The sequence below is a fragment of the Dendrobates tinctorius genome, unplaced genomic scaffold, assembly GCF_039654945.1.
Source record: "Dendrobates tinctorius isolate UK_male_01 unplaced genomic scaffold, ASM3965494v1 ptg000028l, whole genome shotgun sequence".
Classification (NCBI taxonomy): Eukaryota; Metazoa; Chordata; class Amphibia; order Anura; family Dendrobatidae; genus Dendrobates; species Dendrobates tinctorius.
The window spans coordinates 41,464,345-41,484,772 of NW_027361696.1; the positions used below are offsets into that span (position 1 = coordinate 41,464,345).

The 20,428-nt window shown below is 43.7% G+C and overlaps 1 protein-coding gene across 2 annotated transcripts in view; it reads right to left on the reverse strand.

Moving 5' to 3' along the window:
* The window catches only part of LOC141085324 (sialic acid-binding Ig-like lectin 8), a 55,798-nt gene extending 35,581 nt beyond the window's left edge, over positions 1-20,217 (reverse strand). For both annotated transcript variants that reach the window (XM_073570608.1, XM_073570607.1), the window contains exons 1-3: positions 20,078-20,217; positions 17,527-17,597; positions 2,391-2,495 (exon numbers count right to left, since the gene is read on the reverse strand). In XM_073570608.1, coding sequence (XP_073426709.1) covers positions 2,391-2,463 — 73 coding nt within the window. In that variant the 5' untranslated portion in view covers positions 2,464-2,495; positions 17,527-17,597; positions 20,078-20,217. The remainder of the gene's footprint in view (positions 1-2,390; positions 2,496-17,526; positions 17,598-20,077) is intronic.
* Between the last annotated feature and the right edge of the window lie 211 nt (positions 20,218-20,428).

Sequence of the window (20,428 nt, forward strand, 5' to 3'; positions counted from 1 at the left end):
AAAAAAACAGACATTATGTTAAATAATACATTTTGTATTAGAAGATGTGAAATGAAAAGTTAGGACTTTTGTAATTTTGGCCCAGATGAGATTTCTCAGGGTCCAAAAGGTCCTTCTCCACCACATCCCATATAGGGATCCAGAGGCTGACCCATACAAATTTAGTTACAACTGATCAAAATTTAGCCAAGTTTTATGTGTCTATTGGCTAATGGTTGTGAGGCTAACTATTTCAGATCTTTGGGAAAAACAACAAGGAACCTTGTGGCCAGACAGCAGCCATATAACCAAGGAACTGACTCAATTCAACTTCACTAGAAGAAGAGAGAAATTTCTTGGCTAGGCTGCAAGTGATAGCGGTTCAGCCACTATCCAATGTGGTGACCCTGCAAACAGCACCACACATCTCACCATCTGGACTCTATGAATTTTTAGACTTGGATAAGCTTTAAAACAAAATCTCCCACAACCGGTAACTTATATTATCTTGCAGGATCAATCATGTTTTACACACACTTATGAAGCAACCCTTAGCCTGCTCATATATTTGTGCTTAAAAGTTTACATACCTCAACAGAATTTTTGGCTTCTTGGCTTTTTTTTCAGAGAATATGAATGATAACACCAAAACTTTTTCTCCACTCATGACTATTGGTTGGGTGAAGCCATTTATTGTCAAACCACTGTTTCCTCTTTTTAAATCATAAGGACAACCCAAAACATCCAAATGAACCTGATCAAAAGTTTACATACCCCATTTCTTAAAGTGTATTGCCTCCTATAACATCACTGACAGCTTGAAGTCTTTTGTGGTAGTTGTGGATGAGGTTTTTTATTTTCTCATTTGGTAAGGCTGCCCACTCTTCTTGGCAAAAGGCCTCCAGTTGCTGTAAATTATTGGGTCAGGAGACTGAAATGGCCACTCCAGAACCTTCACTTTGTTCTGCTGCAGTCAATGACAGGTCGACTTGGCCTTGTGTTTTGGATCATTGTCATTTTGTCCAAATATGTCCCATGCACAGTAGTATTTTCTGCTAACGTGCTGGATTCATCTTTCTTTCAACTTTGACCAAGTTCCCTGTGCCTTTGTAGCTCACACATCTCCAAAACATCAGCGATCCACCTCTGTGCTTTACAGTAGGAATGGTGTTCCTTTCATCATAAGCCTTGTTGATCTCTCTCCAAATGTAATGTTTATGGTTGTGGCCAAAAAGTTCAATTTTGGTCTTATCACTCCAAATTACCTTGATCCGGAAGTTTTGAGGCTTGTTTCTCTGTTTTGTGTATTGTAGGATACTTTGTGGTAATTGCACAGTAATGGCTTTCATCTGGTGATTCAGCCGTTTTTTCTTCAAGTGCCTCCTTATTGTGCATATTTACTGCTTTATACAGTTCAGCTACTTTTCCCGTAGATCCATTGACAAGTCTTTTGCTTTACCCATGACTCACAATCCAGAAATGTCAGTGGCTGGATGAAAGATGCAAGAGTCTGTTTGGATCCCAGAAACTCACTCAGCTTTTATGCACACGCACACACTGATTACAAGCAAACAGGTCACAGGAGAGGATTTTTACCTTTTAGTAGCCAGTAAAACCTGTTTGTGTCAACTTCTGTGCATGTTATCAGGCCAAAATCACCATGGTGTGTAAACTTTTGATCAGGGTCATTTGGATATTTTGGGTTGTCATTATGATTTAAAAACAGAAAACACAGTAGTTTGAAAATAAATGGCTTCACCCAACCACTAACCATGAGTGGAGAAAAATTTTGGTATTAGTCATATTCTCTGAAAAAAGGGCAAGAAAGCAAAAATTCTGAGGGGTATGTAAAGTTTTGAGCACAATTGTATTTCCTCTCATACCCAGATGTAGTTTTTTATCATCTTTAGAAAATCTAGAAGTTAACTAAGTGATTAATAAAATAAAAATGTGTGATCACAGTACTGGTTACCGGAAAACAAGAATTACATTGTGGGTCTATAGCTGTGACATTCACAAAGGAACTCTACGCATATTTTTTCACTGTTGTAACAATTTTCTGGTGAGACACCCAATAGACCGAAACGTTGTCAAATGTAATTTAATGAGGTCACAATTACATATTTTATATTCTGTGTCTAGATATTGCTGTCAAATACTTTTTTTGCATGGTTAGGAGTTTTGTTGATTCCTTCCTGCAACGCCCACATCATGTGTCCTGGTGGTTGCACATTCTCAATATCAGTCAAGCAGTAGAATGATTCATGCTAATGTACAGGCCAACCAGAGTACTAAAAATGGCTTATTTTGCTGATGTTGGATAAATTAGATAGTGGTTAAACACCAGGTTCTTTAAAGAGATGTCTCATCACATGTAAACCATTATTGATTATATGAAAGATTATACTTACTGTTCCATAGCTGACATAAAATCAAAATTAAAAGCAAATAGTCCATGAAAATCGAATTTCTTGTAAACTGCATATTCAGTATTGTCTATCTGTATTCTATAGGGCCTGTGTCAAAATAAATTGCAAATGTAAGAAAAACTAAATAAAACACAAGAATTTATTAAGATTGACATTTCATTTTTTGGTCTTGTACTCCAAGCCTGTAGAAATTTGATGCAGACAATTTCAAAGAATATGCAAGTATCTTAGGCAAGATCTAACTTGCTCTGTCGAGACTTCTATCTGAAGTCATCTACTCCCCTTTGGTACCTGCATAAAAAAGGCTGACAACTTCAGAACAGAAGCCAGACGAAGCACAAAAGTAACTCTGTCTACTTCATTATAGTGAAAGGCTCCACCGAGGATTCTGTCCAAATCTATAGATGAAAGCCCCAAAGAAGCCCGAAAAATATTCAGAATTGAGAGTCCTCAGTGGTTGATACCTTTTAATGGCTAACTGAAAAGATGGTAACACATTGCAAGCTTTTGAGACTACTCAGGTCTCTTCTTCAGGCTAAACTAATACAAAATCTGAAGAGTCACATATTTATGCACAATACAACACAGAAATATGCATAAATATGTGACTCTTCAGATTTTGTATTAGTCTAGCCTGAAGAAGAGACCTGAGTAGTCTCGAAAGCTTGCAATGTGTTACCATCTTTTCAGTTAGCCATTAAAAGGTATCAACCACTGAGGACTCTCAATTCTGAATATTTTTCTATCTACTGGCTAACACGGTACAAAGATATACATCTTTCCTGTATCAAGGAAGCCACAAATTCTTGGTGCGAAATGTAATTTCCCCAAAGCCTTAAGAAACTTTGCACAACTTGTGGGCTGCCCATGTGACAGATCATGATATCTACCCTGCCCTGGTCACAGATTATGGTTATTTCTTTCAGGATACCACCTACAAATGTTTGAAGAAAGTAACAGTTTGGTGTTATTGTTTTCTTTGTAAAAAAGTGGTGTCTATATAGTCAACATTGATTGCAAAGCACAGAGATAGGGGTCAATGCTGGAGAAAACTAAGAATGGAAGACCAGAAGAGAGCATAGCTATGTTAGTGAGATGTTCATTGACTTGGTGGCACACCACAGAAGAGAAAGAAATTGAAAGAGAAACACTAAAACAGAAGGGTGTCTTTATGTCTTTTTACATCAATTAAGGAATTTGCTCTTTAGACCTTCTGGGGTCATCACAACACAGAACCAGACAGAGGGCAATAAAACCTTCACACTGCTTATCTATGAACTGCTCCAATATATGTGCTTAACCTTCTCCCATAATGACTATTCCACTTCACATCACTTGTCTTAGCTATTGGGTTATTTCTGTGCTGTCTTTTGTATAAATATGTTATCCTTCAGATTTGGTATTAGTCTAGCCTGATGAAGAGACCTGAGTAGTCTCGAAAGCTTGCAACTTGTTACCATCTTTTCAGTTAGGCTGGAGTCACACATAACGAATAAAAAATCGGTCCGATTTTAATGGTCCGAAATCGCACAAATGTTTCTTGACCAGTGATCCGTTTTTGATGCGATTTTTCTTCATTCATCCGATTTTAATCGCATGTAACCATCCGTTTGACATCCGTCTTGCGATTATTTTTTTCAGACCATTCCAAAATTGACAAATAACGGTTTTTAGGCCTGAAACTCATTTAAAAAAAATCATCCTGCCCTACATTTATGGTATTTCCAACAGGTGTGAGCCTGCTACCTTTGACATACAGTCAGTGCTTGGATTAGGTTAGCTCTGCTTTGTGCTAAACATGACAGACAGGCTCACTTTTAACACCACTGAGCGTGTTCTTTTCTGTTGGGTTATATCCCGACGTTTTGGGGAGCAATACCCTGTGATTGTGGATCCGAGGAGGTGTAGATGAATGTGGGTCCATCCACTTTTGCTCAGAAGGACATCTAAAGGCCATTTCCACCGTCTCTATACATCTCTGCGTAGCCATCCGGAGAAGTTCTATCAATATTGTTGGATGAGCCTTGCTACCTTTGATATTTTGCTGGAGATTGTGCGCCCTGGGATCACGTTTCAGGACACAAGGATGCGCAAAGCTATTTCTGCAGACGAGCGTCTACTCCTCACCTTACGGTATGTCTGAAACCAATATGTTGATGTGTGAAGCTGCATATTTAACAGACCTTGAACCTTATTTCTTATTGCCACCACATCTCCCAAAAACATTTATATGCTTGTGGCTTACGGAACCAAGCCATGGCATGTAATTTAATGTTCATCATGCCTACTTTAGAATTCCTCGACTTTAAATGTGTTTTAAACTGTATTTGTAGTTTGTTGTGCTGTGTCCTCTTGTTTTTTGTTTTTATTTCTTTTAGCTTCCTTTCAACTGGCCTTTCATATGCTGGTCTGCATTTAGAATTTTTAATTGGGAAATCAACAATCTCTGGCATAGTACGGTCTACGTGCTCCCAAATCTGGACCATACTCCATCATGTGGTAATGCCGGAGCCCAAAATGCCTGACTGTTTGCATATCTCCTGTGGATTTGAGGACATGTGCCAGTTTCCACAATGTATTGGAGCCCTAGATGGGAAGCACATCCGTGTGCGTAAGCCGCCGAACTCAGGGTCCCAAGTCTATAATTATAAACAATATTTTTCTGTAGTATTGTTGGCTTTGGTTGACACTCACTACAGGTTTATAATTGTAAATATTGGGGCCTATGGAAGAACTGGAGACTCAAGAGTCTTCAATTCTTCCATTATGGGTCGGCGGCTGCGTAATAATGAGCTTGACCTATCACCACCACGTCAGCTTCCCAACTCAAATCTGGAACCGGTGCCTTATGTTATTGTAGCAGATGAGGCATTTCAATTGAGCAGACATGTCATGAGGCCATATCCACAACGAACCCTTGACCACTGGCGTAGAATATTTAACTTTCGCCTATCACGTACTCGGCGACTGGTGGAGTGTGCCTTTGGTATTCTTACGGCCAAATGGAGTGTCCTACAGTCCGCAATTCAGCTGAGTGAAGCTAATGTCAATGAAGTTATTAAAGCCTGTGTTGTCCTACATAACTTCACAACAAATTCATGACTGTCCCTCACCTGATGATGCTGAAGTTGAGTCTGCTAATGTGTCTAGGCCAACGACACATGTAAACCCACCCCGTCGTCCAATTTCCGGACTCAAAGTACGTGATGTGTTTACAACTTATTTTCTAACACCTCAGGGTGCTACTCACTGGCCAGATGATGCCTTATCTATGTAGCTTTTGTTGTGTTGTGTTCTCATAAAGATTTTTTGCTTGTCCTTTTGTTTTTTTTTGTTTTTAAACAGTACTTTTAACTATATATATCTACCACATTACAGAACATGTACGAACATGAACAGACACACATTGTGAATATTAACAAGTTTATTACTTGTTTTTTTTTTTATATTGCCATACCTAATAACCATCATAATGGCATATTGCCTAATGTTATCACATTAGTATTTAACAGTCCAACCCAAAATGAAACATCATGTATAAAACACAAAACATTACATCAAGGCAAAAACGAAAACCTACAAGTCAAGGTAGGTTGGGGGTGGTGAAGGTGGGGGTCCTGTTTGGACATTTGGCCTTAGTTACTGGGCCACATCTCTGTCCCCCTGTGCGCTGGCAGCTGGCTGTGCCATCTGTTGCATCCTGCCAGGATCAATTTGTGGGTTTGGGTAGGGGTAATTGTGATATTGGTGTGGGTAGTCCCGGTAGGGCTGCCCTAATTGGCCATATCCCCCAATATGTCCAGGTCTAACATACCCATGTTGTGTCCACCCACCAACATTGGGTACGTTAAAGTGGCCATATTGGCCATGTGCGCTCTGGCCCATATATTGGACCTGTGGAGCCACATTGGGGATGTGTGCAGGCTGAGGCGGAGGTGTTGGCACCCGTGGAGGAGGAGGTGGAACACGTTCCAAGCATGGTTGACTTGTCACATCAAGTCCAACCAGCCTATCAGTTTGATTCTCATCGGAAAGCTGCCACCTTTCAAGAAACTGAAACACACTGCAGGGATTATTGGGTGGTGTGCTGGCATCCAAAACGATTTGGAGAGCCCCTCTCGTACGCAGCCTGAACCCACGGGGAATTGCCCTCAAATACTGTGCCAGACTGCGCCCATAAGCCTCCTTCCCATCATCATGAGCAGCTGTGGACAAGTAGTCCAATACACCTCGGTCCACCTGCATCCTTGTTCCCAAAGGTGCTCCTTCTCTCCTGCACCTGCCTCGTCGTAGTAGGGCTGAAGGCTGAGTAGAGGTATCCAGTGGCATGGTGGGGCTGCTACTGTTGCCCCAGTCATCGTGCTGGCTGGCTAACAGATAGTGGTGGTGATCTTGGTGGTGGTGGTGTGGCTCTTGGAAGTCCTGCAGATGGCCCGGACCCTGCAGCAACATCCCACTCAGGATCAATCACAAGCTCAGAGTCGGAAACCGTCGCCCTCTCTGTGAGGTTTGACTCGGTGCTACAATGTAAAAAATAACAAATGAAATTTTGCATAGAGAATATCCATAGTACTACGTTAAACCATGCACTTACGGTCTCAGATCCATCACAGGAGCAAGGAAATGTAGGCGGTCGAAGTACACGTATTTTCTCTTGGTGGTTCCGGCCGCTCCACTACGGGACCTCAGCTGTCTCTCCCTCCTATATGTGTCCCTGCAGCTGCGCCAACGCATTGTTACATCAGTCACTACAATGTTAACAAAAACACCGGATTTTGTAACAACACACATATGGCTATGGAATCAAGGGTTTACCTATGCTTAGGCACACATTTTCGAAATGATATGATTTATATTCCTGTTGGCTCCACACCAATCCAAAAAATAAGGAAAAGGTTTGTCACGCTCGCGCCTTGACTGAATGGCGCGAGCCGGGGGTTTGTGGCCCCACTGTGACGCAAACCAGACTACCCTGGAAGGGGCGTAATTATGACAGCTACCTCGGTCTTCACTGGAGCCTCTGATGGTGAGGTCAGGCTTGTGCGGCAGGTAGCTGTCAGGTGCCACTCCAGGGTGGTGTCTGGCTGTGGCTGCTGATCCCACTCGGGGACAAGTCACTTCGACAGGTGCTATAGACTGGCAGGCAGGCAGACACGACAGGCACGGCTGAGACACTGGGCAAGCGGGCACGGCTTGGAGACACTGGGCAAGGCTTGGAGACACTGGGCAAGCGGGCGTGGTATATGAGAGAACAGGTTTGGACCTGTTCACACAGGAGGTGTAGGTATGGATATAGGCAGGAAGGAGTGCGGAGCAGGCAGAGACGCAGGAGTGCGGAGCAGGCAGACAGCGGCTAGGGTGCAGATGCACAGATAAAGCTGCAAGGGTGCAGATGCACAGATAAAGCTGCAAAGGTGCAGATGCACAGACAGGGAGGACACAAGGAAAGACACGGCAGAGAAGGAACCACAAACAAGGAGACTGACAGACAGAGGTAAGACTGAGTTCAGACAGAGACACAGGGGCAAAGACACAAGGACCAGGATATTCTGCCTCCTAGCAGGCGGACAGAGAACAGACAAGGCACTGGGAACAAGACTCAGGCGCCAGGATATTCAGCCTCCTGGCAGGCAGACAAGGTACAAGGCAAGACAAGAAGTATTCCTCCAGAGAAGGAGATACACAGAACAGGGCCTGGCTTCCTCAGCAGCAAGATACTGAGTATAGACATTGCACAGGCAAAGGTCAGTGGGTGTGGCGAAACTAAATAGTCAAGAGCTCTAGGTGATTGGTCAGGGACATATTACACAGGTATACCCTGACTGCATAAGAACCAGAGAGTTCAGGCGCTGCCCCCTATACACACAGTCAGGAAACATGGAGAGCAAGCAGGAAAACAAGAGGCATAGCACCTGGAGCTCAGGGCTGGCAACAGACAGAGTTCACAGCATGGCTTGAAGCAGAAAGTAAGTTGGTGTGCAGGGAATGGGAGGCCATGCAGTGATGCCAGCAGGGTTGTTACAAGGTTGAGGCCTACTAGAAAGGACATTCTAACCAAAAGAATTGCTAACAACATTTTGATAAACCTGTGGTAATAATGCGAACATCTATGATCTTTCGAGTCCAAAAATAAATGTTATATAGTGGCTAAGATACGGGCAAAAAAACAAGGTGACCAATGCATTTTGTGGCAGAACAATTAGCTAAATATTTCAAATTGTATTAAGGCAAATTCGTCATGGTACCACCAGTCAGGGAGTGGTAATTTAGATGTTGTCAATATGCACACAATAAAAATGGCGGAGTAAATATGTCCAGATATCTCAGCAATGATGCATATTGGGAGTTACATTGAGCAGATTAGATTTGGGGGATTATGTGTACACATTATTTCACTTACTAATTTGGTCCCGCTCCTCCTGAGGTCTTGCCGCATATCCAGTGAACATCTGCCTACAGATTCTTCCCCACGCTGCCTCTATGCGGTCAGCATAGTGGGGATCTCTCTGGTCCCATAGTTCTGGCGTCTCCTGGACCAGAACTATCAGCATTTCCACATTGACTGGCGTGGACATGATGGAGGACTCCGTGGAGGCGTTCTTCCTGGTTTTTTTTATGCTGCAAGAGAAATTTGCATCCCAAAGCTTCCTGGCCATGCCTCCTGCTATTTCCTGTTGACCAGGAGAAGTCGTGCGATTTAATCGCAAGTCGCACGTATGGTGCGTTTTCAATGCGATTTTTAATCTCATCCATAGACTTGCATTGTCGAATCCGATCCGAAAATCGGTGACAATCGCAGCATGCTGTGATTGTCTTGGTCCGAGGAACGGATCCGATAAAAAAACGCATGATGGGAGCAGCACCATTGAATAACATTGGGACAAATGCAATGCGATTTTTTTTTATCGCATTGCATTCGTCCGATTTAATCGCTAGTGTGACTCCGGCCTTAGCCATTAAAAGGTATCAACCATTGAGGACTCTCAATTCTAAATTTTCTTCCACCAGAGCATGAACACCAGGGAGGTTGGAAGCCATTAATGTCCCCAACTTCCAAAGAGCAAGAGACAAGCTGTCAAGGGTCACCATTAGAAGAGAAAGTGTTGAGAGGCCACCTGGCATACCAAGAACACAACTAACATTCAGGTAAGACTATATGGAACAAATTTGACGCAGCAAATATATACTTTAAATGATGCTGTTTCATTTCATAAACTACCATTAGTTCAGTAAAAAGACTGATCTCCACGAAACTAAGGTCACAATGTGGATTCTTCATCACGTTACAGATGTTTAGGAAGATATGTCTAATCTATGGCTTTATATGTATATTTGCTGTGTTTTTGTTTTATTCCTGAATAAAAAAATAAAAAATGACTGATCGTCGATAAAGTTTTGTTTGTTTAGCTACAAAGAGTTTTCCATAATTTACTAAAGACTGGTAAAAGCTCCATTAGTCTGCAATCGCAAGATATCAAAGGCCATATATATTTTCAATCAGAAGTTTTTACGTAATACCTATAGGATCAGCCATTTTTCTTTTTTTCCCCACTTTCATTTTTTCCTTCTCCCTTGCCAAGATCCATGTCTTTTTATATATTTAACATGTGAAAACAGGCATATTGGTACAAGCCTATCTTCAGGGCTAATTTTAGAGACTGTAAAACCGTGTCTATTAGGAATGCACCCTGGAAGCAAGGTTAAAAAATCCATTATTTTTTCTTACATGATGGTATTAATTTAGGAATGGAATTGCAGAACATGAGAGCTATTGCATATGGTAATATTATATACAATTAGTTAGGAGGTAATATTTGGATATTGCATCTTACTTGGGTACATAGTAGTGTGAGACAAGCTGTATTTGGCAGTATTAATTTGGCAATATACATGATTTGTTATACAAAAAGATCTCTTGAAATTGCACTGTCACGTCGCGAAGGCAACCATTCATTAGAAGAAATAAGTGGGTTCTTTCAAAATCCATCTGGCTGGCATGTGGCTGCTTAGCGTTTGTTTAATTCTATAGGAAGGCACAGTAGACTGTACTTTCCTATAATACAGAGTTGTACTGCAAGGAAATGTATAACATGTATAACGTGGTGTATAGAGATGAGCGACTTTTCCTTTTTTCGGGTCGAGTCCGGGTTTCATGAAACACGACTTTCTAAAAAGTCTGGTCGAACGAAATCGGCCGACTATAGGGCAAAGTCGGGGTCCGACTGAAAACATGAAACCCAATGCAAGTCAATGGGGAAGCAAAGTCGGCAGGGAGTGGAGGACAGTAAAAACACCTACAGTGCCCATTTCAATGCCAACATCATCAATTCTTATTACTTAAGCTTGGCAACCTTAATTTACTTTATAATAATAGTTACGCATTGAAAACTGGGGGTTATTTGGCTAAAGTTGTGGGGGGGGTAGGGCTGGCGCCAGGTTTTCATGTGCCCTGGGCCAAATAGTGTCAGTGCGCCCTTTTAACACATACCACAAGTCATAATGCTCCGATACGGCACAGAAATATAGGTATAGTACAATGAAAAATACTTCACTGCTTACATGACATGACTGATATCTATTTTAAATTCTACAGTAGCTCAAAAAACGGACAGTATATTACTCCATACAGTATTATGGTCACCACCTAGTGCGCCATACAGAGTAATGAGCCCTATATTTCTCCATACAGAATAATTGGTCCCATATAATGTTTCATACAGTGCACGATGAGCTCCACATAATGCTACAGTATATGTTGGTCCCCATGGATGATGCTCCAGTGTGTTATGGGCCCAAATAATGCTCCATATATAATGGGCCCCATTTCTAATGCTCCAGTGTATAATGGGCCCTGTAAATGCTGCTCCAGTGTCTGATGTCCCCCATTTGGAATGCTCCAGTATATGTTGGTTCCCATGGACGATGCTCCAATGTGTTATGGGCCCAAATAATGTTCCATATATAATGGGCCCCATTTCTAATGCTCCAGTGTATAATGGGCCCCATAAATGCTGCTCCAGTGTCTGATGTCCCCCATTTGGAATGCTCCAGTATATGATTGGCCAAATGGATGATGCTCCAGTGTATGATGGGCCCCATATGTCATTGTCCAGTGTATATTGCTCCCCAAAAAATGCTCGCAACATTTAAAAAAATTAAATACCTCTCCTGGCTGGGCACTGCTCTACTCTGGATTCCTCAGCATTGCCATTTTAAAGCTCTCTGCACTTGTTCTGTTTCGGTAGAGGGCATACAGACGTTGTTAGGGCTCGCGGAACGCACCAAATTATAAAATAATAGTAGGTGCGTTCGCAGCCCTGGGTCCACCGTGCAGAGGTGGTACACTGCTGCTAAGTAATGGCGGAAGACTTAAGCGCTGTGAAACCAGTCACATGTGGGATACGTCACCCAATGTGAACAGGGGCGAACTCTGTTAATGCACAGAGCTGCACAACCACTGAACGCAGATGCCGGAGCATGTTAAGCTCACAGAGCCCGGCCAAAAGAGCGCACAGTGTACGGCCACAGAACTCTACCCCAAGGACACGGGGTTAGAGTCCATCTAGGCCCACTGAGCGTGCGGCGTCACTGCCGCAAGCGCTGCTATAGACGCTGGCTATGGAGCACGTGCACTGAGGCGTGCCGAGTCCATGGTGAGGACTGATGCCTGACTCAACCTCTGACCTACCTACGCCTAAGCCTGGGCGCTAGCAGGCTAGGCTGCACAACACATGCGTACCAAGGGTAGAGGTTTCTTAATGAGTCATTCACCAGAGACATTCATACGTGCATACATCACTCACTCCACATAGTCTGTAAATACAGTCTATCCTAGCGCATGGCCAAGCGGCCATGCGAACCTTTTATAGCCGTGAGCGTCCGGGACCTTCCTCCATGGGCATGCTCAGGGGCACGACATGGGGACATGGGGACTTGGTCCCTGGAGAATCTTGCTGCTGAGCAGCATGTATTGCCATAGCTGTGCTAGAGGTGGCAGCAGCAAGCAAACCCACGGAGCTGGTCTGGGCATAGTGCCTGGACCGACGAGTTTGCTGAGCAACCTCCTCTGCGGCTGGAGAGGAATGGGAGACCGCTGGAAGTAAGGCTTGGGATTCTTGCTGTGCAGCGACAGAAATCCAACAGATGTGATGTCATCGCGCTCTGTAACCTGAATGTCACTGTCAGGAAAGATGGAAGATGTCACGGCGGTGGAGCAGGGAAAGGTAAGTATTGCAAGTGCTGTGGCCCTGAGCAAGCATGGGGGGCCCACTCGTGGGCGATGGTACTGGCACAGGGCCCCTCATCGTACGATGGTATGTCTGACGGCGAGTGGGCCCTCCCACCGGCAGAGACACTTTTGCGTACTATGAGGGGCCCTGTGCCACTGCCATCGCCCATGAGTAGGGCCCCCCACCTGCTCAGGGAACCGGCACTTTCATCTGCACCTTCCTCTGTGTCACCATGTAAGGTGGTATAGTATGCGGGAAGGGGCACCTGAGTTTCATCAGTGTCACATTCTGGCTCTGTAGAGTGCGAGGGGTATGTAGTGCTGTGGATCAATGTACCAGCAGAATCATCTAGCAGTGGCTGTGCATCAGTGCACTCCATCTCCAATTCATGTTGGACTGGGGAATTCAGAATTTCACTTGATAACACAGGCATAGCCTGTGAAAAGAGCTCCATGGAGTAATCTGAAGTGTGGGCTGCCACATCCTTCACTTTTAGTGGGGGTGAAGGAGACAAGGAAAGAGGTGGTTCCTGACCAGAAGCCTGCACTGACGACTCAGTGCTTGCATTTTTTTAAACTTCAGTAGAGGAGGCAATTGAGCTGAAGGCTGTTTCGGCAATGTAAGCCAAAACCTGTTCCTGTTGCTCCGGCTTTAAAAGCGGTTTACCTACTCCCAGAAAAGGGAACCTTAAAGGCCTTCTTGTGCCAGACGATGACGCAGGCTCAACACCTCCTGCCTTAGCTGCTATTGTGCTTTTGCCAGAACCAGCCGATGCACCACCACTACCATCAGTACCAGCTGCGCCCCCCCGCCCACGTCCACGGACTCTTCCACCAGGCTTCCTCATGTTTGGGAAAATGTACCAAAAATACCAGCAGAGAAATGGTACTGTATGAGTAGCGTACAGCTGTGTAAGGTGTATGTAAGAAGTGAAATCTCCGTATATATTTTGTGAGTCACAGACGCTCAGCCAATATGTATTTCACCGTAATCCAACAAGCAGATATACGGTACTGTATCAGAGATGTTGGTGAAATTGTCAATCTCCGTATATGTATTTACGGAGTGTCACACACACACACGCTGACTCTGTGTAGATGTGACAGTAATAAGAACACCAGATATCCGATACTGTTTGACAATCGGACTGCTCAATATAGAATCATAGAATCATAGAGTTGGAAGGGACCTCCTGGGCCATCTGGTCCAACCCCCTGCTCAAAGCAGGATTTGTTAAATCATCCCAGTCCGATGTCTGTCCAGCCTCTGTTTGAAGACTTCCATTGAAGGAGAACTCACCACTTCTCATGGCAGCTTGTTCCACTCACTGATCACTCTACCTGTCAAAAAGTTTTTTCTAATATATAATCTGTGTCTCCTCCCATTCAGTTTCATCCCATTGCTTCTAGTCTTTCCTTGTGCAAATGAGAATAAAGTTGATCCTTCTACAATGTGACAGCCCTTTAGATATTTGTAGACAGCTATTAAGTCTCCTCTCAGTCTTTGCTTTTGTAAACTAAACAATCCTAAATCCTGCAACCTTTCCTCATAAGACAGGGTTTGCAGACCGGTCACCATTCTGGTTGCTCTTTTCTGAACTTGCTCCAGTTTGTTGATGTCTTTTTTAAAATGTGGTGCCCAAAACTGGACACAATATTCCAGATGAGGTCTGACCAAAGAGGAGTAGAGGGAAATAATGACTTCACGTGATCTAGACTGTATGCTTCTGTTAATACATCCTAGAATTGCATTTGCCTTTTTTGCTGCTGCATCACACTGTTGACTCATATTCAGCCTGTGATCTATTAGTATACCCAAGTCTTTTTCACATGTGCTGTTGCTTAGCCCTATTCCTCCCATTCTGTATATGCTTTTTTCATTTTTATTGCCCAGATGTAGTACTTTGCATTTTTCCCTGTTAAAAACCATTCTGTTAGTTGCTGCCCACATCTCCAGTTTATTTATATCTTTTTGAATCCTCTCTCTCTCTTCTCTAGTATTAGCTATCCCTCCTAGCTTTGTGTCATCAGCAAATTAAATCAGTTTACCCTCAATTCCTTCATCTAAATCGTTGATAAAGATGTTGAACAATACAGGGCCCAGGACAGAGCCCTGTGGTACCCCACTTGAGACATTCTTCCAACTGGATGTGCAGCCATTTACGACCACTCTTTGGGTCCGATCACTAAGCCAGTTATGAATCCACCTAACAGTTGCCTTGTCCATGCCATACTTAGTCATTTTTTGAATAAGGATTGTATGAGATACTTTGTCAAATGCTTTGCTGAAGTCAAGATATACTATTTCTACAGCATTTCCTTGATCCACCCAATCAGTGATTCCGTCATAGAAGGAAATTAAGTTAGTCTGACATGACTTATTAGTTACATACCATGCTGACTCTGTTTAATATGGTGTATAAAGAAATGGAAATGTCCGTATATGTATTTATGGAAAGTCACACACACACACGCTGACTCTGTGTAGATGTGACAGTAATAAGAACACCAGATATCCGATACTGTTTGATAATCGGACACCTTTGTACGGTGTATGTATAGAAAAATGTTAATCTCCGTGTATTTTTTTACGGAGTCACACACATATAGCATGTATTTGTCCGTGATACTAGCCAGTACACGGTAGTGTGTGAGGAGCGTACACCTCTATACGGTGTGTGAAAAAATTTACGCTCAGTATCTACTGTGCAGAAAAAAAGGAATAAAAGGATTTTTCTTTTAGAAAAGCAGTCTGCACAGCAGTGTGCAAACAGCAATGCAGCCATCAGGGAGCCTTATAAGGCAGCCTAATAACCAACAGAGCTGCTGCACAAAAAAGTGTGAAAAAATGAAGGATTGGTAACTGTGCAGAAAAAAGGAATAAAAATATTTTTGCTTTTAAAAAAAGCACTCTGCTTAGCAGTGTGCAAACAGCAATGCAGCTATCAGGGAGCCTTATAAGGCAGCCTAATAACCAACAGAGCTGCTGCACACAAATATATCCTCCCCTGTCACTGCACACTATACAGTTGTGTTTTACAGTGACATTCGCTATCAGCACAAGCAATTTTTTTAAACTTTTTCCCTGCCTAAACACTCTCCCTATTGAGAACGATCAGCAGCAACCTCTCCCTATGCTATGATCGGCAGAAGTAAGATGGCGGTCGGCAGTCATGGCCTTTTATGGGCACTGTGACGCCACACAAAGCCAGCCAATCACTTGCATGCCCTTCTATAACATGGTGGGAGCCGCTGCTGACGTAATCGCGTTGCCCACAGTGTGCGTCCTTCATGATTGGCTGAAAATAGGCGCTGGAAGGATTGTGGGAAACGCGACTTTGGCGCTCAAGTCGGCGACCTCATGGCCGACCTCACGCTATGGTCGTGTTTCGATCGGCGAAACCCGACTTTAGCAAAAGTCGGCGGATTCTGAATTTGGACGACCCGTTTCGCTCAACTCTAGTGGTGTATGTTTCTTTTACAGTGGGCTCCTATGGTGGATGGATGCCTCATGATCCTGCTATCATGCTACTACCAGGCACATACCTCGGAGCAGATGTGCGTGACAGTGGGCACAAATATAGTCTGGATCAAGCCTAAAGATGTTGCCAACTGTCCAGAAAACAAAAACAATTTAGTACATTTTTTAAATTATCATTTAATCATTGCAAACTTGCTAATTGCCAGGTGGTCCAACAGTTGGGTCCCTAGGATTTCACCACTCTGTCTTGAATAAAGTGCAGCAGAGGAGCCCACATTTGGCTTCTGATCCATTCACTTTTAACCCCCTTTCTGATGTTGGATGTAATAGTACGCCCAAGTTGGACTCCTATCTTTCCGGGCACTTGACAGTTGATCTGTAAAGCTAACATGTGCCCACAACAGCCACAGATGGAATTGCCATCCACCCGCGACTGTTAAAAAAAATAAAAGTTCAAATCACCCCCCTTTCACCCCATTCTAAATAAAACAATAAAAAAATCAAATATACACATATTTGGTGTCACCACATTCAGAATTGCCTGATCTATCAATATAAGCAAAGAATTAACTCAATCGCTTAAGAACGCAATGAGAAAAAAAAAATAAAAACCTCAGAATTACGTTTTTTTTGGTCGCCCCTACATTGCAATAAAAAGCAATAATGGATGATCAAAAGATCAAATCTACACCAAAATAGTATCAATAAAAACATCAGCTCAGCATGCAAAAAATAAGCCCTCACCCAACCCCAGATCACAAAAAATGGAGACACTACAGGTCTCGGAAAATTGCGCTGTTTTTATTTTTTATTTTTTTTACCAAATATTGGATTTTTTTTCACCACTTAAATAAAAAAGAACCTAGACATGTTTGGTGTTTATGAACTTGCAATGACCTGGAGAATCATGACGGCAGGTTGGCTTTAGCAGTTAGTGAACATGGAAAAAAAAATAACTGTAAAATTGCACTTTTTTGCAATTTCACCGCACTTGGAATTTTTTTCCCATTTTCCAGTACACAATATGTTAAAACCAATGGCTTTGTTCAAAAGTACAACTTTTCCTCCAAAAAACATGCCCTAACATGGCCATATTAACTTAAAAATAAAAAAGTTATGGCTCTGAATAATGGGAGCGAAAAACGAATACGCAAAAACGGAAATACCTCTGGTCATGAAGGTGTCTATAAGATTGATGGAAATACCTAATACCAGGGGTCCTCAAACTTTTTAAACAGGGGGCCAGATCACGGTCTCTCGGACCATTGGTGGGCCGGAATATAGTTTAAAAAAAAATTAGCACCAAATTCGTAGGCACTCTGCACATATCTTATTTAGAAATCATAAAACAAAATAGGAACAAATACAATATTAAAAATGAAGAAGTAACGTTAAATCATCAAACTTACCGATTCTTTTGGGTTCTTCGAATATCCTACACTTCGAGTCAATTTTTTCTCTTTCTTGATATCATTGTTTCCTAGGGATTCAAAATTGCTATTAGTAAAAAACCAACATATATACAGCGCTACAAAAACAATATACCAGCAATAAAATTGCCCATACAGAGACATACAGACTGCACTGCCCATCAATGCAGCCTGATCAGTGCCCATCAAAGCAGCCTGATCAGTGCCCATCAATGCAGCCTCACCAGTGCCCATATTGGTGGAACTCCACTTTTACCTCAGGCTCAGACTAGTGTGGTGCAAGAATCCCCAAGAGGCAGCATTGGTCCCTAAAAGGCAGGTAAATGTCCCCAGTAAGCAGCACAGGTCCCAAATAGGTAGCACAGGTCCCCAATAGGCAGCACAGGTCCCCAATAGGCAGGTAAATGTCCCCAATAGGCAGGTAAATGTCCCCAATAGGCAGCACAGGTCCTCAATAGGCAGGAACAGGTCCCCAATAGGCAGCACAGGTCCCCAATAGGCAGGAACAGGTCCCCAACAGGCAGGTAAATGTCCCCAATAGGCAGGTAAATGTCCCCAATAGGCAGCACAGGTCCCCAATAGGCAGCACAGGTCCCCAATAGGCAGCACAGGTCCACAATAGGCAGGTACAGGTCCCCAATAGGTAGCACAGGTCCCCAATAGGCAGGTAAATGTCCCCAATAGGCAGCACAGGTCCCCAATAGGCAGGTAAATGTCCCCAATAGGCAGCACAGGTCCCCAATAGGCAGGAACAGGTCCCCAATAGGTAGCACAGGTCCCCAATAGGCAGCACAGGTCCCCAATAGGCAGGTAAATGTCCCCAATAGGCAGCACAGGTCCCCAATAGGCAGGTAAATGTCCCCAATAGGCAGCACAGGTCCCCAATAGGCAGGTAAATGTCCCCAATAGGCAGCACAGGTCCCCAATAGGCAGGTACAGGTCCCCAATAGTCAGATACAGGTCCCCAATAGGCAGATACAGGTCCCCAATAGGCAGGTACAGGTCCCCAATAGGCAGCACAGGTCCCCAATAGGCAGGTACAGGTCCCCAATAGTCAGATACAGGTCCCCAATAGGTAGCACAGGTCCCCAATAGGTAGCACAGGTCCCCAATAGGCAGATACAGGTCCCCAATAGGCAGGTACAGGTCCCCAATAGTCAGATACAGGTCCCCAATAGGTAGCACAGGTCCCCAATAGGCAGATACAGGTCCCCAATAGGTAGCACAGGTCCCCAATACGCAGCACAGGTCCCTACTAGGCATGTAAACGTCCCCATTTTGCAGCACAGGTCCCCAATAGGACCCGGAGTTAAAAAGAAAAAAAAAAAAAACAGTACTCACCTATGTCCCCTGCTGTTCTGAAGAGGCGCCCGCTCGTCTCAGTCTTCTTCCGGCACAGGCGGCGTGACGTCATTAGGCCGAGCAGGCGGCGTGATGACAAACACGTCGTCTGTGTGGTCTCTGCTGCATACTGAGGGCTTCACAACGCCTTTCCTCGGCGCCTCGTCCCGCCCGCGAGTTTTCACTCTGCAGTCTAGTTCTTTAGTGGGCGTGTCAGGGGGGTGGCAGTGTTTGTGAGCTGCAGCGCTGATTGGTTCACCACGGCAGTGAGGGCGGTGCAATCAGTTCGGTTAATGTCAGCCTGGCCAGGGGCCGGATAAAAGTCCTTCGCGGGCCGCATGTGGCCCGCGGGCCGTAGTTTGAGGATCCCTGCCTAATACAATCAGTGACTAATCATATCTCGGTAGCTACATTTTCACTTTGCTGTGTTGAAGCCTCCCCTTCACTAACTAAGGAGTGATTATATATGGTATGTGCAACCACCTCTCTGCCAGGTATGAGGGACGAGAGACACACAATCTCGGCACCAGTGGGGTCAAACTCAAAACTTTTCAACAATCCCAATTTACTTATGAGATCCTTTAATCCTTGCAAACACCAACTTTGCCACTTTAGCCCTTTTTCTTATTACCCTTGATCCTTTCCTTGATCTTTGTATATCTTTGTTCAACACCCAGCACCCGTCATATGCCCCACCAAACTCCCATTACCGATGTCAATGTATATACCGTAAATGTCTATACTTTCAACTCATTGTCTTAGGATATGTGCACACGTAGTTTTTTAGGTGCTGCGGATTTCTGCCCGCGGATTTTGTAAATTTCAGGTCAAAAGACCTGTGGATTAGGCTGCGGTTTTGCCCTGCGGTTTATCACCTCTACAATGGAGGAGATGGTAAACCGCAGCGGAATCCGCAGAAAAGAAGTGACATGTCATTTCTTTCTGCGGATTTTAAACCGCAGCAAAACCGCGCGGAATATTCCGCAGCATGTGCACTGCGGTTTCCATTTTACATAGAGTAAAATGGTACTGTACAATGCAGCAGATACTGCTGCGGACCCGCAGGGCCAGAAACGCTGCGGATCCACAGCAAAATCCACAGCGTGTGCACACACCCTTTGTAGCTCATTAGATCCTGTCTAATCAACAGTACCTCGACATCCTATGCTCTTGGGAAATTTCTTCTTACCTTGAACTATCCCATGTGGTACATCATCTTAAAATGTCCTATTTTTAATGCCAAGCCTTCATTGTTGTATACAATATGCCATTCCTTGTCTTCTTTTTGAAACTTGTGGACATCCAGTTCGTTCCTGATCTCTACTGAATCTATTCAGGGACCGGATTGTTCATGTACCGAAAATGGAGAAGTAAATTGCGTGAATTTACGAAACTTCCTTTGTCCTTGGTTATTCACTGAATGCTCGTGACCACAAGGAATTATGCAAATCTTATATCTCCTTATACTGTAGTTGTTTGTTCACAGTCTCTAGAGACAACATCATTCTGCTGTCCATTCCAGCACTATTGAAAGGAATTT